Consider the following 26,164-nt stretch of genomic DNA (forward strand, 5'->3'; position numbering starts at 1 on the left):
CCTTTAGGTTTAAGACACCCCTCCATAAATTTTCTGAATTTAGTGGCACCGCATTTCAAAAACTATTTTACTTACTTTTTGACTTAAAAAAAATAATAGAGCAATTCTTCTGTTAAAAATAACTCAGAAGGACCAGATTTTGATACTGTGGATTCCTATATGAATCCCTGAGTTTGCTGTGAACCACGTGTACATCTAACCATGCTAATATTGCACAGCACCCTTTAAGGGATCTCATGGCACCCCACCTAAGAATCACTGACCTAGAGGCTCAGATGTAGTCTAGAACAATGACTAGATTCAGCCCAGATACAGTTGGGTTACAAGTGGGACCCAGTATTAGATGTGGGACCCAGTATTTACAGAAATATTTTCAACAGACTGGACTAGGTTGGAAATAATCCAGTTTAGACAGAAATTGGTAAAGGGAGAACACTCAAGAGCCAAAGCTAACTTTGCACTGAAGACAAGGCCTAAATATTTCTTTTTGCTAAAATAATGCACTGCCATATATTTCAGTTTGACATTTCTATTGATGTCGCTACATTTCAAATAAGATCCCTTTGAGATGAGGGCCGATTCACCTTTCAGTTACTGTTTTAGGCTGTCTGCAGGTTCAGCAAGACAATACATTTGCACTGAACTTTTTAAGGCTTTCTTCACAATCCTGATTGCCCAAACAGTCATTTAAAACCAAAATTCTTGCCTAGGCTGTGTACTACCAAGGAGTACAAAATTTATTAATACAGAATCTATAGGGCCCAGGCTATGCTCATAACTCTTTTTCCTGGTTTATCCCCTTTTTATATCATTTTTTTCTCTTTTGATTCACAAATTGTTATTAACAAGAGAAAATCCAGTATATTAGCATCAGAAAATGTAAGTTTCTTACAATATTTTAGATGTGACTCATAAATTAAATTTCTATCCATACATAAAGTCATGTTGATTCAAAATAAAAGTGCACCATGCTAGAAGTTATGTATTTGTGATGTATTTTTTATGTAGGAAGCGTCTCTCATAGATATTTCCTTTTGCCTTCAAGTCAGGCCATCAGCTATGATAATTTTTATTTACATGCCAAAGGATATCAAGGAGTTCCATTCTAATAATAGAGCTTCAAAGAGCAAACTTTTCCTTCTTCCAGACACATGAATAAAAGGAGTGATCACACAGGTATTCAGGAGAACATTCAAGGCAGTTCTCAGTTTTTGAACTTTATTAGGATTTGAACTTTAATTAGTCTCAGTAGAAAGAAGAGCATAGCATTATTTGGCTGAACATGAAAAACATCTGCCTGTGCTCTATGAAAAAGTGAGATTACTTGAAAAGCTTGTTTTGGAAAAAATGTTTATGCTCTGACTGCCCAAGTTGCTAGGAGGAAATTATAATAAATTTCATACAGAACAGAACTTTGCTAGGCAACTGTAGAAATTTTGGTGGTAATGTTGCTGCTGCTGCTGCTGCTATATTTTGCTATATATCATGCTGGTTGAAAATAAAAACTAACCAGCTGTTGTTGAAAAATGCTGATATACGTGATTTGAATTGTTTTGTAATAACATATGTATCTAGCTGAACATTTTAATGGGAAATTATTGAAAAGTGTGTGGTCAAAAGAAAACTTCTTTATAAGGTCAGAATATTTCATTTTTGTCTTTGTTTCTTTATTATACCAGTCAAAACATTTTGACTGTTACAACAATACATAGCAGAGCCCGGACCATTCATATCTGGGTGGTTCACGTCCCACATTATTTTGCTACAGGTTACCAAATTAAAAATGAGTCATTCATCTGCTTGCTGCAGTTTTTACTTCAGAGTGTACCTTCTCCACTTTGCAGCACAGCAGTGGTCCCAGATGGCTCGTTGTAGAAGTGGTGTCCTTAGAAATAAAAGTCATAGCTAACAGCTAGAGCACCTCAGCATCCCATGTAGCTGGTTGTTGCAGTTACATGTGCCATGGGTACTGTGCAAATCTTTAGAGGAGGCTGAGGAACCTAACCCTACGAAAAATCCAGGTTCTGCTGTATTTAAAACAGTTTAAATAGAATGTTTTGGAATGGTAAATTTCACAAGAAATTCTAAGGTTTCCATTTTTTGTTCTTCTTTGGGACAAAACAAAATTCAGCGTTTTACCTGTTCTAAATCACAACATGGCCATCAAGTTTTCTTCAGCTCCATGTGTATTTTTTTTATTTCTAATTATTGTACTAATATATTTATAAATAATTTTCATATAAGCTTAAGCTTTACAAAAATGTATGGAGTTAGTATTAGTGAAAGTGGTTGGTTTAGCATCCTTGAGGGTGTCAGCAGACTTAAAGATACTTTACGGTAGTGTCTTAAAGACGCTGCTCTACCTGCCTGTGTTAGTCCTGATCTAGGAGAGGCATTTCTGTAGTGATCACAGAGAGAACTGAGGTTCAGTTACGTTAGTTTTTCATCTGGTTTGCCAATTCATGCGAATAGTTAATTCGTGAAATGGGACCTAGAATGAAGGACTGGTGAACTAGTAATATATAGAGGCCACCAAGCATCCTTTAGAGTGGAAAAAATTTTTGAGCCTTCCTGATCTTGGCAGGGTTCAAACAAGTGATCTTTAGATGAAAGAATTTGTAGCCTCGTGAGGCATGTGTAGACAAAATGGGGGCCCTAAATTGAAGCAGTGGGTTTTAAAAAACACTGCTTCAATTTAGGGCTGATTAAACCCCTGTGTCATGCACACCCCCCACTGACTTACCTGCCTCTCTGGTGGGGAGGGGAGGATGAACTGCAGGCAGGTGGAGCGGTTCCTGGGCTGCAGAAGGGGCTGGTGCTTCTCTCCATGACAGTGGTGGCCCCCCACCAGGCAGCACTCGCCTGCAGGCACCTGGCTCAGGTGGTCCCAGGGGGCACTGCAGCTATGGATGGAAGCACTGGGCCCCCACGCAGCTCAGGCAGGCAGGCAGGCTCCAGGGGGGGGGGAAAAAGAAAGATCAGGCTCACCGCTTTTCTTGGGTGGAGTTGCTTTGTTGGGCTGCTGTCAGGATGCCTGCACGGCTGCCTGCAGAGTCCCTGAGCTGCACAGAGCCTGGTGCTTCGCTCCGCGGCTGTAGGAGCAGCAAACTAAAACTCCTCAAAGGAGTTTTAGTTTGCTGTGCCCCAAGACATTTAAGGCACATTTACACTGCCAAATTTCCTACAGTGGCTGGAATTAATGTGCAATATGCTACCGAACCATGCAAATACTGACACCATTAAAGCGGTGCAAAAGCATTTAGCCTGCTTTAAAGTGTCATGCGCACACACCTTTAGTAATTTGCTAAAGTACTGAGCCACTAGGTCATGCTACACCCTGAGGAATGAGGGCTACTTTTTTGAAAGAGAGGTTTAGACCAGAATCTAGAGCTTAAGCAGGCAAAGTCTTCTATTCTGTCAGTACACATACAGAATTACCCACAATGCTGTTCTGCAAACACACTTGCACACATTCAAGAATCAGAAAATAAGCTATACTGTTAAACGTGCAACCAATATTAACAAATGTAAATAAAATAATAAAACTAGTTTTTCACACCTTATGTACAATTTTCAAATTTAATTTTAAAGGCAGTGCTTTGCAATATAAAATAATTTCTAAATGTATTTTAGGGTCTTCATACTAACCTAAGAGAAAACCCCATTGCCTGTGTAAAGTGAAACCTAAGGGCACTTGTACACGTGACTAACATTCAAGTCAGTGGTATTTACTGTCTCTCATGTTACAATAGTATTCCTCAGGTTTCTCTTCTTGCACTAACTGGAGACACTCAAGAAGAAGTTTTAGAAATGTTTAAGTTTAAGAAACATTATGCTGGTCTTACTACAGGTCTGTCTAGCCCAGCATCCTGAATTTCTCAGTAGCAGAGAGATTTGAAGCAGAAGAGTATTTATCCATGACCTGTCCAGATTGATAGGTTTCAAGCCTTTCTTCCCTTACAGTTTGTAGCATTTAAAGGCCTAGGTAAACCTAATTTGGAGGTTGCAACCCTACTTCCTTGTTAAATAGCTACTGATGGAATTCTGCTGCATTAACTTGTCTAGTCATTTTTTTAACCTACTTATATTATCAGCTTCTGCGACATCTTGTAGCAATGAGTTCTACAAGTTAATTCCATGCTATATGAAAAAAATCTCCTTTTGTTTATTTTAAACCCTTGGGATAATAATTTTATTGTACGTCCCCTAGTTATATTATTGAAAAAGATGGAAAATAACACTTTCTCCACTGCATTCATTATTTTATAAACCTGTATCTGATTCTCACTGCCCCTTGTCTTTTCTCTACACTGAAAAATCTTAGCTTATTTAGTGTCTCCTGGTCATCATTGCTCTTGTCTGTATTTTTTTTTATCTCTACTATGTCCTGTATGAGGTATGAGGAACCAGAGCCGAACAAAGTCAGTTCTTGATTTGAAACTAATAAAACAACAAACTGAAGAAGACATGTTTATACCATGTTACCACTACTTCTCCCTTCCCCACTCCCCACCCCCCACCCCCAGAAAAAAAAAATTTACAATGTCATCTAACATTTCTGCAGGTCCAGTGAGTGAGAACTGCATTTCTGCCATGTTCACTATTAAGAAAGGTTGAAATATAGTAACAGCATTGGTAAATTCCAGGAGAAAACATTAGTTTTGCAATATTAGTTCAGTTGCCTTTTGACCTGAGCAGACACATTGTGATACAATTTTTGATTGCTTGATTATATATTAATTTTGTCCTATATGGGCAGTCAGCAGGTTTTTTAATAGGACTCCTGTATCTGCAGTACAGACCTGTATCACTTTAGTAAAACAAATTTGCTTAGTAGAAGCATATACTGTTGGGTCTGGTCTTGGGACCAGCTACTGTTTCAATGCAACCCCTGAGAACGGATAACAGTATTTGAAACTGAACAATAGGAAGCACACAGGGATGGATGAAGGGGTGCAGTGGTGCAGTCACACCCTGCTTCAATTCCTCCTCCCAGTAGTGAAGTATAGTGGAATGGAGTGGAGCAAGGCCAAGATGATATTACAGAGGCCACTAAGAGACAGATTAATTATCTTTGGCTCTGTAGCCACCACCAAATTTTCAAAGATTTCATAGATTTCATAAACAGAGCTGGAAGGGACTTTGGAAGATCATCGAGTCCAGCCCCCTGCCCGAGGGGCAGGAAGTCAGCTGGGGTCATAGGATCCCAGCAAGATAAACATCCAAATTTCTCTTGAAGGTGTCCAATGTAGGTGTTTGAACCACCTCCGATGGCAGGCTATTCCAGACCTTGGGGGCTCGGACAGTAAAGAAATTCTTCCTTATATCCAACCTGAAACGGTCTTGCAGTAGTTTATAACCGTTCAACCTCATCATCCCTTGGGGCGCTCTGGTGAACAAACGTTCCCACAGATACTGGTGGTCACCCCTGATAAACTTATAGGTGGCCATCAGATCACCCCTGAGCCTGCGCTTTTCCAGCCTGAAGAGCCCCATAGCTCTCAGTCTGTCTTCGTAAGGTCTGCTTCCCTGACCTTTGATCATGCGCGTGGCTCTTCGTTGGACTCTCTCAAGCTTCTCCACATCCTTTTTGAATTGTGGGGCCCAAAACTGGACGCAGTACTCCAGCTGTGGCCTCACCAAGACGGAGTACAAGGGGAGAATAACGTCCTGGGATTTGCTTGAGAAGCATCTATGGATGCAAGCCAGTGTTTTGGTCACTTTACTAGTTGCAGCATCGCATTGCAGGCTCAGGTTCATCTTGTGGTCAATGATGACCCCCAAGTCTCTTTCTTCCATAGTGCTAGCCAACATAGCACTGCTGAGCCTATAAGGATGCAGCGGGTTTTTCTTCCCACGGTGGAGAACCTTGCATTTATCGGCGTTGAACACCATCAGATCTGTCTTTGGGTGTGAATGCTTTGCCCCAGAGTTTGGTGTCATCGGTGAACTTGGCCAGTCCACTTCTGACTCCAATGTTCACATCATTAATGAAGATGTTGAACAATATGGGTCCAAGGACAGAGCCTTGGGGGACCCCACTGGTCACTGGACACCACGACGATTGACTTTCATCTATTACTACCCTTTGGGTCTGACCACGGAGCCAATTTCCCAGCCAGTGGATCGTGGTGGACCCAAGGCCACAATTGGCCAGTTTCACCAAGAGGTGATCATGGGATAGCAGATCAAAGGCTTTTTTGAAGTCAAGATATATGACATCAATCTCTTCTCCCTTGTCCAGGTGATAATTTACCTGGTTGTAAAAGGAAATGAGATTGGTCAAGCAAGACCTACCTGCAACAAACCCGTGCTGGCTATCCCTCAGGATTTTGGCGTCGGCCAGTCCATTAAGGATGGCCTCTTTAATAAATTTTTCTAAGATCTTCCCCAGGATATAAGTCAGGCTGATAGGCCTGTAGTTTGCCGGATCCACTTTCCTCTCTTTCTCGAAGATAGGCACCACATTGGCCTTCTTCCAGTCTTTGGGCACTTCACCAGAGCACCAGGAGTTTTCAAAGATCCATGCTAGGGCCTGGGCTATGATGCTTGCCAGCTCCTTGAGTACCCTTGGGTGTAGATTATCAGGGCCAGCTGACTTGAAGGTATCTAGCCTCTCAAGGTGTTCCTTCACAAGGTCAGCATTGATGGAGGGCAGGGGATCATCCTCACCCAGACCTCCCTGTCCCGTAGCGGGCATGGGCGTCCCATGGGACTGATGAAAGACCGACGCAAAGTATGCATTTAATAGGTTGGCTTTTTCCTGGGCATTGGTTGTCACTTGTCCCATCTGGTTTAGCAGGGGTCCAATGTTGCCCTTGCTTTTCCTCCGGCTCCCCACATATCAGAAAAAGGACTTTTTATTGTCCTTGATACTCGAAGCTAGTTGGAGTTCAGTTGCAGCCTTGGCTTTCCTGGTTTGCTCCCTGCAGGACTGGACCAGTGCAGAATATTCCTTCTTAGAGGTGAATGCCGCCCTCCATCCTTTGTATGCCTTTCTTTTTAACCTCAGGATGTCTGCTAGATCCCTGGAGAGCCAGGGGGTCTTCTGTGCCCTCTTGCTGCCTTTCCTTCGAGATGGAATAGAATTAGCTTGTGCATTGAGGATCGCTCCTTTGAGGAGCAACCACTCTTCCTGAACTCCCCTCCCCTTGGGGTCGTGGTCCCTTAGGGGCTCACCAACAAGCCTCCTGAGCTTGTCAAAGTCAGCTTTCCTGAAGTCAAGGACTTCGGTTTTGCTGACTGACTTGCCAGCTTTACGGCAGATGGTGAAGGTGATCAGCTCGTGGTCGCTGTCACCCAGCTTCCCATCAATCACTAGGTCGCTGTTTAGGTCATCCCCAGTTGCCAGTACCAGGTCGAACAACGCTTTACCTCTCGTTGGCCCGTAGACTTTTTGGGTCAGGTAGAGGTCATCCATGCATGATAGGAAGCTTTGCGACCACTCAGATTTTGCTGAGTGATCCTCCCATGAGATGTCTGGGTAGCTGAAGTCACCCATGACAACCATAGCCCTGGAGCATGCAGCCTCAGCCAGTTCCCGAGCGAACTCATGGTCAAGCTCTTGGCTTTGGGTGGGAGGTCTGTAGTAGACTCGCACCGCCATGTCCCCTGTGCCATGTTCCCTATGGATTTTAACCCAGAGTGTCTCCAGTCATCCACCCTGGTCACCAAGATCAGCTTGCAGGGACGTGTAGCTTTCCTTAACATAAAGAGCTACACCCCCACCCATTTTATCTACTCAATCTCTCCTGTACAGGGTATAGCCATCTATACCCATGGTCCAGTCATGGGTGGAGTCCCACCAGGTCTCCATTATCCTTATGACATCATAATTATTTGTGTTAAGCAGGAGGACGAGTTCCTCCTGTTTATTCCCCAAGCTCCTGGCATTTGTGTACAGGGAGGCAAGTGTCCCCTTGGGGGCTCTTGCCTCGCCCACAAATTGTACCAGGGCTGGGGCAGTGGTAGGCTCCCTTAAATGCCTTGGACTGCTGGCTTTGCAAGGGTTGCTTAGTGGGCCAGCAGTGGCAGTAGGCCTTTTGGCCTTTTTGATCTTTCTTTGCTATATAAAACTGTACAACCTTGCAATTTAATCTATATTAATTACTGAAGATACAATATTTGTCTGCTTCCTGAGGCCCTTGTGAGAAATAAGGGTTGTAAAGCCTGATACATTTTTAAATGTTCAGTAGAAGAGATGAGATGAGGCTCTATAGTCTTCTGGGTCCAAGCCTGAAGCAGTGTGCTGTTGGCTTAATGGCATTTTATAGGAGTATTTTCTGTCTGTCTAGTTATATCTGAGATTCTAAGTGACATTCATGTAGGTATGACAGAACTACTAATACCCATGTGTGTGTCACAGGAAATATATCTCTTGGCAAGTCAGTAACAAGTCCTTGGTAAACGTTCTTTGATCTTCTTATGTGTTTTCCTAGTAGAAGCTGAGTTGAAATTTTTAGCACTTACACAATGAAAGTGTTCAAGTAGTAAAGTTTTACAGTTAACAAAATCTTTCAGAATTATTGGACCCATCAAACTCTGAAGCCCTAGTTTCAGGCTGTTTGCAAACTCTAACAGTACTCCAGCAATTTATAGTCAATGCACATTTTGAAGGTTCTTTTGCAATAACAATGAAAGGCTTAATTAGGAAAAAAATTAAAGCTGTTTGTCTTTAATGGCAGCCATCTTGTTTAATCTCAGTAAGCCCCTGCTACTTGGATCAATTTAACTTTTGGCATCAGAAAGAAAACCTAGATGACAATATTAGGCAATTGCCCAGGATATATAATCATCCTGATTTGGTACCACATTCTAACAGGGATTTAATATATATTGGTTCATACATAGTATGACAATAGTACATCATAAATGGAGGATTTATGAACCAACCAATGTATTCCTAGAGAACAGCTAACAAAGTCCTTTAGATTCATTTTAAACAGCTGTGATTGCAGCATTTGCATCATGTTTTTGACAGAACTGTTCTCTTTTTCTTATAGATGTGCTAGAGCTTAATATACCAGTTTCTTGGCAGAACAGAATTGCAACTTCTGAAGAAGAAGCTGCAGCTCTTAAACTGCAAGCCAGCTGGCGAGGGACTTATATTAGAAAAGTGTTAAAAGGTAGAAAACCAGGTAAGCCTTTAAAAATATATATTTTTTAAAACATACAGTGTATCCTTTAATTAATTATCAAGAGTCATTATACATAAATTATCTGAATAGCTCATTTAAAAATATATAGGAAAACTGTGAAATATTACAGATGAATAGCAGATAGTGTAACAGGGGACCCCAATCCTTGTTACTAAAGGTAAAGCCAAGGAGCCAAGATAACTGGCTTCAAAACAGTACAGAGAACCTGGTTACAGAGCTGTAAGTCTGCTTTCAGATAGGCAGGCTGCTGGTGCAAGCCATAGAGAGGTAAATGCCAAAACAATAAGCCTGCTATTTGGTAAAAGAGGAACCCCTGTACCCCATTAGGGAAAAGAAACCTGGTTACTGGAAGAAGAGGAGCCAGGCAGGGATTTATACACAGAGCTCTAGAGATTTAGGATGGCCCTGATTTGGAAGGGAAGAGGAGATTTGCAGAGAGAAGACTTGAGATGCATAATTTTTGTTCTGTGGTTGTTTATGTTTCTGTTTTAGCCATGAGGCATGGGTCTGGCTATAGCAGAGTAGGGAGGTCATGGTGAGTACAAGGGGAAGGTATATGATCCGTGGGTATAGAACCCCCTGAGAAAAGCAGACTGACTGTCAAGGAGCTAGGGCTGGAGAGCCCAGGGAGAGAGATTGACAATCAGAGAGCTAGGGGAGGAGAGCGAGGGGGAGAAACTGATAATCAAGGGGATGGAGACTGTGGGCCCTGGACAAGAGCAGCCTTTTGCAAGGTGCTAGGGGAAAAGTGAACCCCAGATAAAGGCTAAAAGTCTGAGTTGGCTGAGACCAAATATAAAAAGAAGTTGCCTTGCTCATAGGACTAAGTTTAAAAAAAAATCAGGCTGTACAAAGACAGTCCGCTGAGGGGGGTGCAGTGAAATGCCTCTGGTATTCTGAGCACAGCTTTATACATGTGTGTGTGTGTGTGTGTGTGTATATATATACACACATATATATGTGTGTGCGTGTGTGTATATATGTGTATATGTGTGCATGTGTATATATATGTGTGTATGCTGTGGGTGTGTGTGTGTGTGTGTGTGTGTGTATTAGGCCTGTGTGAATAGAGAAGTATTCGATTCAGATTTAGCCAATTCAGAGGACAGTGATTCGATTCGGTGATTCAAATCAATGTCTCCATTAGATTCAGATGAATCAGAATAGGGGATTTGGTGCTGATTTGGAGATTTGGATTGGCAGGGGAGGAGCAGACACAGCCGGGCAGCTGCAGGTTCTCCTGTGGCTCCTCCAGCTGTGCCAGCCTCCCCCCGGGTGCGGGAAGCCGCAGGAGAAGCTCCCATGGCTGCCCTGCCCAGCCCCATCTACCACCCAAATATAATTCCTAGGGCTGTGTGAGGCTTCGGACAGAACTTCGGATCCAGAGAAGCGTCGGACGCTTTGGGATCTGAAGCAGCACATCCGGGTTGAAGCGCTGGCCTCGTTAGGCTTCCCAAAGTGGTTCGGAGCTCCTGAAGAGCTTTGGAGCCGCCTCGGAGCTGCCTCGGAGATCCGGCCATAGGGTATAATGGGGAAACAATAAAATATCTATAACTTTGTTGTTTTCTGTCTTATTTGGATGAAATTTTCAGCGATGGTAAACTCTGCAGAGAGGATGAAGTCTGCCAAGTTTCAAGAAGATCGGTGCATCGGTGCAAGAGTTTGGGGGGAACAGTACCCCAAATTCTTGAAAGCAAAACTCATGTCACATCTAGGCATTACAACATAGTGGGGTGAAAACTGCAGGGGTGTTAGCTCTTACTGAGGCCACAAAGCCTGCCAAGTTTCAAGAAGATCGGTGCAGGGGTTTGGGGGACCTGCCTGTCAAGCTGCCTCTCATTCTCTCACAGCTCTTTGCGCAAAACTCATGCCATGGGTGCTGTGGGACTGACTGTGTCTAGCTTGGGGTGGGGAGGGAGACACTACTGCAGGCCTGGCTGCTAAGCTATTGTGTTACTGGTTACCAATCAATCAATCCTGATTCACTTAGGGACCAGGGACTCGGGGACCAGCTCAATGCACAGGACCTAGCTACTACATAACGACTTAACAAGCATCAATTAGCACCTACAAAACCAGGCTAAGGAGAGGAAAGAATCAATACAGACAATCAACTGCCCAGAGACAGAGAGTCTTGGCATGAGTTTTGTCTGTTAGCAGCCAGAGGTGCAGGGCCCCAGAACCCCCCTGCACCAATCTCCTTGACAGCTGGCAGGCATAACAGCAGCTGTCACCCCGCTGCACCTTAACACACGCAGTGTCACGCATGGCATGAGTTTTGCTTGTCCGCAGCTTGAGGAGAAGTTCCTCCCAAGCCCCTGCACCAATCTTCTTGAAACTTGGCAGGCTCTGTGGCCTCAGTAAGAGCTACCACCCTGCAGTTTTCACCCCCCCTGTGGTGTGACACAGCCATGACATGTTTGGCTTTCAAGAATTTGGGGTACAGTTCCCCCCAAACCCCTGCACTGATATTCTTGAAACTTGTCAGGTTTCATGCTCTCAGCAGAGGCTACCATCCCTGCAAGTTTCATCCAAATCGGACAAGAAAGAATAAAATTATAGATATTTCATTGATTCCCCATTATACCCTATGGACAGATCTCTGAGGCGGCTCTGAAGCTTCGGAGTCACTTCGGCCGAATCGAGGCAGTAACCCAGTCTGGAGCTCTGGATCGGATCGCGGCCATCCAAAGCAGCTGGATCCAAAGCCGGATCGGATCACTGCTGACTCGCACAGGCCTAATAATTCCTCCCAATGATAATTCCCCGCAACAAGCATGGCAGGTGGGATCAGGGCACTACCATGGAGGGCAGAGTGAGAGACAGGATTAGCGTTAGTGCCATGGGGTGCCACAACCATCCTTGGTGGCAGGTCTTGTTACAAATGGCTGCCAAAATTTAATAAACTGCATGATACAAATGCAATATGACACTGGTGCACCTGGCAGATGTTACATTTAAAGCATAATTAATGTGTTAATTGTAACTTACGATATGTTGTAGCACTTCATCACCTGATAAGTCATAAAGATGCCAGTCCAGCCTAAAAGATGTTGCATATTAAATGTAGTACTTCTTTGTAACTTGCTTGTATCAAGCTTTAATTTGAATGTGTGGCATGTTATACATACGGTCATAGTGCTTGGCCAGGTCCTCCAAGTACTCCTTCCTCCCACCCTCTTCCTGCAAGGATACTCTCTGTGACTCATTCTGAACTCTGCTGGTGCAGTAGCAGGAAATGTCATGACTCACTGCCCCTCATCTCTTCCCACAATCAGTCTTCAAAGCTGCTTCTTTAAGAAGCTATTTAGGACTTCTCCCCTGTGAGAGCCAGGGTGTAAACACTTAACATGACATGCTTTACTTAGATACAACCTGAAAGATATGGGAGGGAATTTGTTTAGAAAGCTATGAATATGATAAAAAAGGGGAGAGAGGAAAAGCACGTATGCAAAAACACCTCATAAAGTCTCCTGGGTGCTTTTGTAACTTGCTGATCCTGCCCCCTTGAGTCCTTCACCTGGATGTTCCCTGCACAAGGGCTGGGGAGCAACTCCTTCACTAAAAGGTGCTCAGCTGACAAGCTGCTGAGCTTAGAGCTGACTTCTCATTAGCACAGCAGAAGGTGAGGGGATGACAGCCCTTTCCAACAGCTCTTTAGCTACTCTTGCTAGAAAGTGCAGACCAAGTTCCCAGAGCACCTTTTCCCCCACAAGGTATCTTGCCCTGTGAGCATGAAGCAGGTCACATGACACAACAGTTTCCTTTGACCAACATTACTGTTGATTGATGGAAATAACATCTGGCAGGGGCCTGAGTCTCATTGATGGCATTAACTATGGAATAGGATTTTGACCTCTGGCCCCCTGAAGCCCTTTGGAAAAACTCTAATTGCTTTTAGTAGGTGCTGAATTAGGGCCTATATAATTATGGCCTCAGTTAGCTCAGAATAATGTAGAAGGTTTCGTTTGTGGAAAATAAAATATATATGATATTATATATTCCATGTATATTATCAAATTCCATATCATATTCCAGCTGTATTATATATAGCTTTCCCAGGAGAGTATTATACTAACACCCCTCCCTATTCATTTGAAGTATTACTATTTTTTTAAAGAGATGTAATTGCAAGTATTCAGAGAGATGTCTGTGAATAAAAGATCTCAGCATATTGAAACAGTTTATTGCCATCTCTATGTAAAGGTTTATATATATTTTACTAAAAATATTTGAATATTGTGATGCCCATTTGTAATGAAACATGCAGTAGCAAGTTCGAGTGAATATGTATGAACAGCTGTCATGGATGAATCATGGAGACACTGAAAAAGTAGAAAGAGTTGTATTTTGGGGTTTGCCAATTAAATTTTTTATGTTCATTTTTCATGTAGATATTGAAGAATGTAGACTGTGGAAAATGTGTACAACATTGGCAAAGCATTGTGGTTCAGACAGTCTGAGTGAGAAAGAGACTTTAATACAAATAGTATTAATAGCTTGTATATGTGTGTGCATGAGAGAGGCAGAGAGAGGTCCTGAGTAAATAATTGTACCTGTGCCAAGTATGTACCAACTATAATATTAAAGTTGATGTAATCATCCAATATAACAAAATTGTAAGATAATGACTTAAGAAATTCTAGCCTAGAAAATCAAACTTTATCTATTGCATGACCAGCTCTTTATGAGACAATTACCTTCAACATCTCTCTCTCTTTAACTGCAAACAGACTTTGCCTTTGTGCTACCATAAAAATGTTTGTGCTTTTGCAGCTACTCAAGGAAGGTGCTCCCATTTCCCGTGGGGAAATGTGGGACAACTCATGTTTGTAGACTTGCAAAGACTCACCTGATGATTCTGACACAGGGTATTCCTCTGCAAACTGGGGAATCCCAGGTTTTCCCTTTGGCAGCAGGTACACCCTGAGGTTTATCCTTCGGGTCTCTGAAGCCCTGGAAGTGGGTAGGGCCCAATTCTGTAGGATAACAGGCAATTTCTATTTTGCCAGTGAAGCAGATCAGCTGTGCTGGGATGATGTTTGTTTATAGCCTTTAAGTCACTGCTTTGCAACAGTCTCCACCTACAGGTATAACCTATATGCTTGGTTCCTGACTGTTTTACTTTACATTTTGATGCATTAAAACACATCTTACTGTCTTGCATACAACATACACCTTTTCCCAAATCAGCTGCTGGAAGTTGGGTACACACATTAAGTGAGGAATCACAGTAACAGCAGCTTCTGCACCTCCAGCCTGTCAGGGGAAAGAGAAAATAACGCCATATGTGCTACACAGGAAGCACAAGGAGCTTCTTAGCGGTCACATGTGGACACACACTCATTTCCCGCTGCAGAGGCTTGTCCTGCAGAAGCTGCTACTTGTTCAGCTAGGTGGGCCCTCAGGTGACTCCACAGGTGCCACTGACCAGAATTGGACTCAGCTGACCTGGTAGGTGCTGTAGGCTTCCCACCCAGCTCAGTTTAGGAAAAAAAGATGGATAGAGCATTTTGGCTCAGCCAGTAAACCTGCAGGGACCTATACCTATGGGTTTAACAAAACAGCCACAATGCTTTGCTTGGATGGTTTAGTGAGGGATGATCTTGCTTTAAGCAAGGGTCTGAACTAGATGACCTTGTGAGGTCCCTTCCAGCCCTACTCTCCCATTATCCTGATTGAAAAGAAAAGAAACAAATGGCAGCAGGCAGTAAGGACCAGAATCCAAAACTGCTTCCTTTCATGCAATGTCTCTGGCCTCATGACTCTTGCACTCCCAGCTGTCCAGTGGACCACTTTAAAGAAGGGAGGAGGGAAAGGATGCTCCACCCAGCCCAGGGCATAGTCTGGTGGTTAAAGCATTCTTTTTGGGAACTGGCAGATGAAAGGCTGAATCCCTGCAAGGTGAGAAGAGGTTAATAGCCCAAGTCTCATCTTCCATCTGAGCAGTTTGTTTTCATGACAGAAGTGTTTCCATTGTGTAACAGACTGCCAGTGTGGGCTCACCAGATCAGCTTGAGATACTTACCCTGGGCTAGAAACAGTGCAGGTGTACTCTAAGCAACCCCAAGGGTGGAGCAGGGGAGCCCTGCCCTGTGGAAAAGGAGAAGCCAATGGAAAGAAGGGGTTTTCAATCCCCTCATTCGCATGGAAGGGGGATGGCCGGAGTGGGGGACCCAGCACCCTGAGCCCTGGTTGGCCGGTTTGCAAACCAGGGAGGAACTGCTGGAGGGGATAAAAGCAGCAGCTGAATTGGCATGTGGGAGCTGCTGACAGTGACTCTGGGGAATGGCACAGGAGGCCTAAGAGCTAGGGAGAGCTGACCCAGCAGAAGGAGCAGAGAGACTCCTCTGGAATGCCCTGGGAGAAGAAGACAGCAGCACTCGGCCGTGCCTCCAGCCCTGCAGCAGAGAGGGAGCAGCCATCAAGGCTTGGGACAGAGAGCTGGTGCCCCAAGGCCCCATCGCAGTGTGCTGGACGTGCCAGGTGTCCCAGATCTAGGGGTGGTAGTCAACCCTCCACTCCACTGCGGAGAAGAGGCAGAGGTCAGGAGTGCAGGTGGCATCCTTATCCAGAGCAGGGAGCTGGGCCGGTGAGTTGAGGAAAACCCTTACCTTCCCTGGGGAAGCAGGACAGCAACAGGCAAGGCACCAGGATCCTGATGAGCGGCAGAGCACCAGGATGAGGATCCCTGGGAGCTCGGGGTGCAGGCCGGCGCTCAGAGTGGGATTGGCGAGCCACGAGGCATGTCGGTTGCCTGGCCAGTCATCTGGAGCAGGGTTTTAGAGCAACGACCCCTGGAAGCTGCCTGTGCTACTGACCCTCTGCCACTGACTGCCTCAGAGGGGACTCAGTCCTGTCCCTTATTTTGCAGCTGATTGTCATGAGCTGGAGTGCTTGAGCTTTGTGCTTGGAAAAAGCATAAAGCTCCTAGGCACCAATCCTGTCTTTTTAGGTCAGGCTTCTTCTCATTCATTCGGATATGTCCTTTAAAATCTCCTTCAAATGAGCCATCTTGTGTTCTTCTCTATATCTGTAATCCCAACACCTTCCCTTTCTTGAACTATTGTTCCAAGTCTTGTCTTATATAGGCTCTTTTCTTCTACCAATGTATGTTTTGTAAGCCCTATAATAAGAGGGCTTTAGGCTGTGCATATTACTTTATTTTTGGTTTCTGCAATTTCCTGACCCCCTGAATCTGCTTTTCTTGAAATTTAGTTTTCTATTTGTCAGTTGCCAGGTGGGTATTTCCCAACTTCTTCCTTTCTTTTGTCTGCAATGGATCTTTTTTACTTCCCAAGATTTTTCTCTAATGCATTCCATAGTCTTTGCTTAAATGTTTTTTTTTTAATTTCTATTATGTCTTTCCAGTCATTCTCATAATTATTTTTTTCTCCTTTCACACATATACCTATGACTTTTTTCCTCTTGTTTCTTGATACAGCATCTTTTTTTTCCTCCAATCTTATCATGCAATATTTTCCATTTCTTTTAACAGTTCATTTGCTGTGTGGCAGCATACAGCAAGGGAAAAAAGCAATTTAATTGAAGTTTCAATGTGCTGATCACTGTCTTCCATAATAATTGAGGTTACCTTATTTTACTGTAGTATGGTAATACTACAGTGAAATAAGGTAACCTCAATTATGGTAATACTACATTGGTCATACATATTGTATTATGCTATACTTATATACCACGTATATTAGTATAGCATAATACAATATGTACGAGAATATGTAATTCAGTAGAAGGTACAAACATCTCTCTTTACTGTAGCAGAAGGGCTGATCTTCATGTGCACATGGAAGACTGATATCAATGGGTCTGTAGTGATCTATGAGGAAAAACTGGTTTCCTCATATGGGAGAATTCTGTAAAATTAAAAATAAACTAACTAAATACATAACACATTTTACTTTGGTAATTTTTTCACAAGTCTTTTTGTATTTTTTTGAACATCAAAATTTAATAACAAATTTTATTTTCAGGGACAAAGGAAAATGCTAATGTCAAAGAGAACCTGCAAAAATTGTGGAGTCTGATTGATCCAAATTTTGAACAGTGTGCTGTAACTCTATTAAGGTAATAAGTAATAAATGAACATTTTATATTGTGGTCTATTCAGTAGAATCATTTTTGTACAATCATAAAATCAGTTGGTCATCAGAATACGTTATGAGAGTGACTAATTTTGAAATAGTGAAAACTATGCTTAAAAGCATTTGTGATTCTTAATGAAGGTATAACATGCAGATTTAAGCCTGCTGCCATGTACACCTGAAATATTTGCCAAATCCTATCAGTAACTCTTCATGTTTATATTTAGAGGTTATTTTAGTTGTGCCTACACTAAGATTTTAACTAATACATCTCTATCAATTAGATTATGAACTTTTGTAACCCTCATAAGGGTTCTAGCCGTGCCAGAAAAATGTTAAAGTGTATCCCATTCTGATGCTGCCTTTGTGACAATCGTCAAAGTTTTTATGAACTCGCTGATCCTGGCTAGCTGTCATTAATTAGGAGCGTATAGAAGCACAGGACTGGAAGAGGGTTCTCTGGCCATCAAGTCAAGTCCCCTGCATTTGGCAGCAGCCATTTAACTAGTGTCTTAAAAGTAGTCCATTTCAGCCCCTCTTACGCTCCACAACCATAGCCCGTATTGTCAAAACAAACCAAAAACCAATTTTTTTCTATGAATAAGGAAATAAAAACAGACATATGAAGAAAACCATTTAATACTTTAAACACAAAAGTGAGAACATAGGAATGAGGGAAAATCATTTTTACTGCTTATTGAGGAGCATGATAAACAATGCAAACCTTTAAAATAGCAACAACTAAATAACAATGGTCAGCCATATGCTTTTAAAGTTACGTTTTTAGGTCTGTCAGACCTACCAGATGGAAATATTACAATACTCCACAGATAATAGGTAGGAAATAATAGGTAGCAAAGGCCTTTTTGTAAGATATGTGAATGTATTGAACGTGCATATGAGAACTTACTTTTTGTTGAATCTGCTGGTGGCAATTAATGAATAGCTGACCCGATGTTCACAATACATTTCTTGCTTGCCTCACACTTGTGGCTGGAGTTGTTTTTTTTCTGAAAGCTCTTGGACAAACACACCAACTGGGAATGAGGATGGGATCCTGCAAGCAAGGTATGCTTTAATGTAGCTTTGCAACAGTATGACCCACTCCTGGTCACATTTAAAGGAATTCAGCTGCTTTTGAACATTTAAAATATTTCAACATTTAGAAACTTGTATTTAAAATTAAATGTGCTCTTGAACAGCAGGTAAAAGTTATTATTATTTAGTGCTGGTTGGAGTCTTAGCCAATAAAGTTACCTGAAAAATCACTAAGAGTTTGCTATGAAGGTTTTCCGCAGCCTCTAGCTTCAGGCTTTGAAAAGTACTAGAATCACATTTCAAGCTGTGACAAACTCAATTTATTTCTACCTGCCTTCTAGACTAAAAATACAAACACCTTCTTAACAAAACCTACAACTTATAGTTTTTGTAGCCAATACTTTTTTTAACAAGTGTTAAAAATAGTATTTTCCCCTAATGTTCTTTACAAAATATGCCACCCATTTCTGTGGAAAACCCCTGTTTGTGGGTTCCAGGAGTGTTGAAGGCTTGAAGCATCCTTGAAAACTGGTTGAAGAAAGGGGCAGCAGATTTCAGCATAAGTCTCAAGAGAGTCCTCTTGCAGGAAGGGGTTATGGAGAGAACCCTGGGAGGCTGGAGGACCCAGTCAAATGTTATGATACTATCACCCTTAAGTGTAACAAGCCACGTATTAAAATTCAAGTAGGATACAAAAGAAATCTTACATTTATAGAGTAACATTTTTTGTGGCTGGATTTCCATATTTGAAGCTCATTATCAAGTGATAAATGTCTTAAATGTATGACATTAAAATTTATTGCTCCGTTAAAACATGAATCACACTTTAAAAGCAATGTCTGAGAGGGGACAGGATCACTGTTTCTGAAAATTTCCAAGTTTGATTAAATTATGACACTACGTAATGTCACTTGAAATGTATTCAGAAGTCAATATAATTTCTTTGGTTTTTTTTATGCAACTTGTCGCTGATAGAAGGACCCCTTGAGGAACAGCATTGTCAAAACATGTTTCAGACCCTCTCACTTGAAATTAATCACATACAGGAGACAAACTTTGATATAATTCAGACATCTAAATCAAGTGAAATTCATACTCTATTATTCATTAAAAAATCATTGTGAGGATAGTTGTTTTGTAATGCTTCACTGCTATCTATGGAATGAGGGGAACACCAAATGTATATAAACCAGGTTTATTATGTGGAGCAATTTCGTAATTTAAACAGAGAGAAAGGTATCAGGTAAGATTAACACTTAAGTAGACTTAAAAATCTTCTTTATATAACTCCATGATATAAATTAAATTAGAGCAATGAAAAGACCATAGTAATAATCTATCTATATATAAAGGGCTTAGTCCATCTGTCTGTGTGTCTGTCTGTCCATAATGCTCTTTAAGCGTGCCAGGAACCTGGCACAGCAGGAAGGACAGAGGGAGGAGCCAGCTGAGGAAAAGTGGAAGCTGGGCTCCTGGCTACTGTGAGGAGACAATTAGATGCACAATGCCATCAAGAAAGTAGCTTCACAGTATCCAGGAGCCCGGCTCCTGCTTTTCCTCAGCTGGCTCCTCCCTCTGCCCTCCCTGCCGTGCCGGACTCCTGGCACCCTTAAAGAGCATTACAGCCAGACAGACACACAGTCAGTCCGAAGACCTTTAACTTGATAGCATTCTATGGAAACCTGGTGTAGAGAGTGGATGACAGGTTTGATGATTTCTTGGAGGACTAAGCCCTGAGGACCCAGCTACACGAAGAAGGCAATTGGACTCGAGGCGACATCAAGAGAGCCATGCAAATGAGTCCCAAGAAGAGGCTACTGTGAGAAAAGAATTAGATGCACAATGTCATCAAGAACGCCGTGCAAGTGAATCACAAGAGGAGGCCTCTGAAAAGACAAATACACGACGTAATCAAGGAAGTCATGCAAATGAGTCCCAAGAAAATGCCACTGTGAGAAGACAATTAGATGCACAACACTATCAAGAAAGTCACCATTCATCTGTCATTTTTTCTGGGCAATCGCTAGTACATAAATAATGATTTACTTGGACACAAAGCCATATGGAATACAGAATGAAGCTGCATTCTTTTCATCAACAAATCATCAAACCTATCATCCGCTCTCTACACCAGCTTTCCATAGAATGCTATCAAGTTAAAGGTCTTCAGTGCCTATCTTCAAGGCAACTAGCACTCTGTATTCATGACAGCCAAATTATCACTTTAAGCTCAGAAATGAAGTCCCTAGTAAACAGTTCAATTCACCATAGAAGTGTGTGCAACAGGGTAAGCTTTGTCTGTGTAGAAGGCAAACAGCTTTATAGGGCCTGTACCAGTCTGGATTCAACTCAAAGGAACCCTCTATCAAATTGCCTTGGACTTTTGTGGTACCTTGCATCGCAGCTCAAATGATTGTTTTGATGAGAACTCATCTGAAATGATCCCACTCATAGAAAATAAACAGTCAGCTCTCCTTAAATGTAAATGTGACCCTAGCCACTCCAACTTGCAGGCACTTCAAGAGATCCAGCAAAAGGTCAAACGATGATTGGCTACAACTGTGTGAAAGTATCCAAAAAGCTGCTGACTGATGTGATGTGCAAGCAATACAGGGGCATTGGGAAAGCTCTGAAGCCTGTTCTGAGGAAGACCGTTCCTTTAAAATCTTCCATAGGTGAAGTCATCAATGACCTCAATAAGTGGATGGATTGATAGGTTGAACATTACTTAGAACTCTACTCTCATGAAAATGTGATCCATGACTCTGCTCTCAATGCACTTGAAGACCTCTCAATCCTGCTAGTGGTTGACCATGAATCTACTGTAGATGAAGTAGAAAAAGCCATCAATCAGCCTGCTTGTGGTAAAGCCCCAGGTGCAGACTGCATACTGGCTGAAATTATAAAGTGTGGGAAATCCATCCTCCTTCCCCTATCTGCATGCATTAATATATATGTGTTGAAGAGAAGGTGAAGTTCCTCAAGACGTGCAGGATGCAAGCATAGTCACTCTGTACAAAAACAAAAATGATATGAGCAACTACAATAACTATCATCGTATATCCTTACTTTGCATCATTGGAAAGCTGTTTGCCAAAGTCGTCCTGCTAAGACTGCAGACCCTTACAGACAAAGTCTACCTTGAGTCTCAATGTGGTTTCAAATTTGGTCAGTCTATGACAAATATGCTATTCTCCTTTAGACAGTTACAAGAAAAGTGCAATGAATAAAGGAAATCTTTGTGCATACCATTTTTCGATCTCACCAAAGCTTTTAATCTTGCCAGCAGAAATGGTTTGTTCTGAATCCTGAAGATTGGATGTCCTCCTAAGCTCTTGAGTATCATCAAGTCCTTCCACCTCGGTATGCATGGAGCGGTGCAGTTCAATGGGTCACATTCGGAAGAATTTGAAATCAAGAGTGGTGTCAAACAGGGCTGTATCCTAGCTCCAGTGCTTTTTGGGATTTTCTTCACTGTCCTACTCAAATACATATTCAGTGGCTCTTCAGAAGGAATATACTTTTGGACCAAAACTTATCTGATGGGAAATTCTTTAACTTCAATTATCTCAAAGTGAAAATGAAAACTCAAGAAGTTCTTGTCCATGAAATACTCTTCATTGACACTGAAGCGGTTGTTAATCATTCAGAAGCAGAACTGAAAGTCTTATGGATCACTTTTCTCATGCTTGTGATGATTTTGTTCTGACCATTAGCCTAAAGAAAACAGTAGTCATAAGTCAACAAGTTGACCACCCTCCTGAAGTTAGAATAAATGATGAAAGTCTGGAAATGGTTGAAAAAATCGCTTACTTGGGCTCCGCTGTCTCTCAAAATCTTGGCTTGGAAGACAAAAATCAATGCTCATATTGGAAAGTCAAGCAATGCCATGGCTAAACTTTAAAAGAGAGTTTGGAAAAACAGAGCGTTCACTCTATCGACAAAGGTGTCCATACTGTGAGCTGGCCGCTGGCAAATGTCACCTTGGATGGCCCAAACTCTGTTTGATTGATGTCTGCAATAAAAACCTTTGTGAGCTGCACAAAAATGGCCAATACTGGGAATCAGTTACTTCAGACTGCTGCAAGTGGAAAGCTGCTGTGAAGCAGGTCCTATGTTGCTTCAAGATAGAGAGAGTCAATGATGCAGGAAGCAGGGAGCACCTACCATATGGTGGTATCAGAGGCAGGCAAGACAAGATGGTACTGGGCATGCTAATGCAAGCTCAACCAAGTTTGTATGTGTAACTTGCCAGAGTGTCTTCATGTCACACATTGGACTCCTCAGCCGTTCAAGAAGCTGTGGTGGCACGCAGTAACCCACCAAAAGCACAGTCTTCATGGTCTCCTGAGACCAATGACCAGTCTGTGAAACAAACTCTTACAGGAGATACCACCTCAAATATCATTGTGTTTTGTTCCAAGTACAAGTTGTACTGCACTGGTCTTGTCTTCAATTTTATAAACATCTGACACATTTACCTACATATCACAAATAAAACACTCCATTATACTCATAAAATTTCTCTCAGAGAAAGAAAAGCCTGGGGGAGAGAGAATAAAATAAATGCATATTGTTATTCACTTCTCTTAACATAGTCATGGAAGGTAGCCTACAGTGATGAATAGAATAAAATAGAACTCATATGCCATGATGTCACCAAAGACAGATTATATGTCTGCACTACATTAAACATTCAGCCAAACTTATCAAAAGGGGTTTGTTCTTTGACCCTGCTGGCTCTACGACTTCTGTTTGGTTTTGTTTTTTTTTCCTTTTGTTCAATCCTCTTTCCATATTGTGCTTTTCCCATTGAGTGCTATATATATCCCACATCGGTGTCCCAACTTCCAAAGTGGCATTTTACAAGGGCATTATGTTTACTATGGGAGGAAATTGGTAAAATACATTGTGCCATGGGAAATACCCATAGGAGAACATAGGCATAGCTATGCCTAGATCATCCCCAACCAGAGTCTGTTCAACCTCTTTTTGAACACCTCCAGTGATGGAGAATCCACAACTTCCCTAGGCATTTTATTCCACTGCTTCACTATTTTAACAGGGAAGAATTTTTTCCAGATATCCAGTCTAAACGTACTTTGCTGCAACTTCAGGCATATTTGTCCAATGACTCCAATAAGAGAAAAGCTGCTTTCCCTGTTCTTTATGGCAGCCCTTCAAGTATTTGAAAACTGCTATTATGTACCCTCTTAAGTGCCTTTTCTGCAAGCTGAACATGTCTAGCTCCTTCAGCCTCTCCTCATATGACTTGCCTTCTAAGCCCTTGATCATCTTTGTTGCCTGCCTCTGGACCCTCTCTAACTTCTCCATATCCTTTTTAAAATGTGAAGCCCAAAATTGCACATGGTACTCTGGATGAGGCCTAACCAGGGCCGAGCAGAGAGGCACTATCATCTCCCATGTCTTGCACCTAATGCTTTTATTCGCACATCCCAAAAGCGCAATCACCTTATGTGCAGCTGCATCGCACTGCAGACTTATACTGAGTCTGTGATCTACCAAGACTCCCAAGTCCTTTTCCATAGTGCTGCCATCCAGCCAGGTGACATCCATTTTATATTTCTGTTTTTTATTATTCTTCCCAAGGTGTAGCACCTTGCATTTGTACATCATCCTTTTAGCTCTAGCCCAACTTTTCAATTTGTCAAGATCTTTCTGAATTACCCTCACATCCTCCAGTGTGTTCACAGTCCTTCCCAGTTTTGTGCTGTCTGCAAAGAAGTAATAAAATTACTTTAAAACTTCTAATACAACCTCAGATCAAAAAGTACAAGATGACAGAATGATGTAAGAAAAAGAAAAGATGATGAATGGTTAGAAAATCTTCTAGAAACAGTTGGATTTGACCTCATTCCATACCTAATAAAGGGCATAATCCCAAAATAGGTGCCTGTAATGCTCTTCAGTCCCAAGTGCAGCTGAGTGTACCTCAGACACACTCCTGGGGTATTTTCACCTCTTCAGGGGTGTCCTTCAGCTCCAAACCCCTCCCTGCCATATGCTGCTTGACCACTGAGAACAGACTGAGATGCTCAAAGGTCTACTCCCTGATTTATGATGCCTCACATATACGCGTGTCACCCAGGCTTTGCCAGCTTGAAGAATCACACTCTGGTCTGGTCATGCGCTCAGAGAAGATAGATTCCCACTTCTGGAAAAGAGGTCTGCCTGTATGGTCAATTACTCTAGAATCATGGTTATTACTGACAATAAGTGGGTTAAAAAGATAACAAGAAGGGTTATTATAAAAAACAAGAGCAAGGCATAGGATATCTGTAACCATATGCTGAGATACAGAAAGAGATATAAGAATAAACAAAGGAAAATACCAGAACAACAACTTGTTCTTACCCTGCATCTGAAATCCAAGGATGCAGTTCCTACCCACCTCAATAGATTAGCAAAGTTTCTGTCTCTGACCTGTCTGCCAGGACCTCTTACTATTTCTTCTTTTAGCCTGCTTTACTCAGTCAGCTGACCGAAGGACTCCAGTGCTTCACAGGGGCTGGGCTCTATCTGGGCCTGGCTGCAGCAGTGGTAGTGGGTGGGTTCGCCCTGCCTGCCTGGTACCCCTGGGTGTTCCCTTACAGCCTGGGACAGGCACAGGGAGACTGCTGCTGCTGTCCTGGTCTGTGCCCAGCACCCACGCAACCCAGCTAATGTGGCTCTGGAGCTCCTCTCACATCTGAGATGGTGCGGACTGTGGCAGCAGTGGGCAGGAGGGAAGGGGAGGGCATGCCTTTGAGCAGGAAGGGAAAGGGGGAGAATTCTTACTTTCTTTTGGGACTTAAAAAAGCCCTGACTGCTGTTTCCATGGGGTTGTCTGCCTGCCCCAGCGGGAGCCCCTTGGTAAAATCCTAAATCTGCTTCTGTACCTCCCCCATTGGATTCTCAGCGAACCTGCCCAGCATTTAACTGCCTACTTCCCGCCCTCCTCCGAAAGGTGAATGTTTAACCAGAGGAAAAATCTTCCCTCATCTATTCAGAACCAAGAGAATATTTACATCCTTTCAGACATGAAGAACACTAACCCAGTATCCTAACAGTACCATCTTTCACTTAGTTTCCTTACCCTAAGAAATGTCCTTCCCCCAGGAGTTTGAATAGCCAGGCATTGTTCTTACAGCCCCTCATTTCCAATGTAAAGTCATCATTGTCTGAAAGGGCTTGATTCCTGTGCCTCAGAGCATATCTGCAAGGGAGATGAATAAACAATTCATGTCAAATGCTAATTAGTGAATTCAGCCACCTGAAGACAGAAACCAGGTTTCCAGTTCCACAGGACAGAACTCTACCGGGTGAGCAAAAGGACCATCTTTATTAGTCGCTAGCAGCAGTAGAATATTTTCATTTCATGGTATCCAAGCTCTAGAGAAGAACTTTTAACGTACTGGTAAAGTGCGAGTTACATATATACTGGTACTCTTCCTTATATGCAAAAGTTCATCAAGATACATGTCCTCTGCTTATTAAGCATAAATATTTATCTCACATTTTTTGTTTTTTTCTAGAGAAATGTTTAAAAGTAACTGTAAGTCAATTGAAAAGTTCTCCTGTTATGAAGATGAATGGACTAAGACATCTTTTGCTGATTATGTTGTAACATATTCTGATCAGCCACCAAATTGCTGGTTTGTGGTTTTTAGGTGAGTTTCCCATATACCTGTACTAAGGTTAACATACATCTGGGTTTTCCTGGACATGTCTTCTTTTTGCACCTCCAAACTCCCTTCTCCATCTGGGCGGTTTTTAAGAAATATGAGCAAGTATCCAGTATTTTGCTCTGCCTGTGCTTTCCTGGCAGTTCTCGGCTTGCTCCAACAAGGATCTGCTTGGGGCTGG

At 42.4% G+C, this 26,164-nt stretch overlaps 1 protein-coding gene across 6 annotated transcripts in view; it reads left to right on the forward strand.

Annotated features, from left to right (window-relative positions):
- ADGB (androglobin) overlaps positions 1 to 26,164 on the forward strand; it is a 286,810-nt gene that overhangs the window by 182,678 nt on the left and 77,968 nt on the right. For all 6 annotated transcript variants that reach the window (XM_006034315.3, XM_025216304.1, XM_025216303.1 and 3 more), the window contains 3 exons: positions 9,003 to 9,137; positions 17,150 to 17,243; positions 25,834 to 25,968. In XM_006034315.3, the coding sequence (XP_006034377.2) occupies positions 9,003 to 9,137; positions 17,150 to 17,243; positions 25,834 to 25,968 (364 nt within the window). The remainder of the gene's footprint in view (positions 1 to 9,002; positions 9,138 to 17,149; positions 17,244 to 25,833; positions 25,969 to 26,164) is intronic.

This window comes from Alligator sinensis, unplaced genomic scaffold, assembly GCF_000455745.1.
Source record: "Alligator sinensis unplaced genomic scaffold, ASM45574v1 scaffold1494_1, whole genome shotgun sequence".
NCBI lineage: Eukaryota > Metazoa > Chordata > Crocodylia > Alligatoridae > Alligator > Alligator sinensis.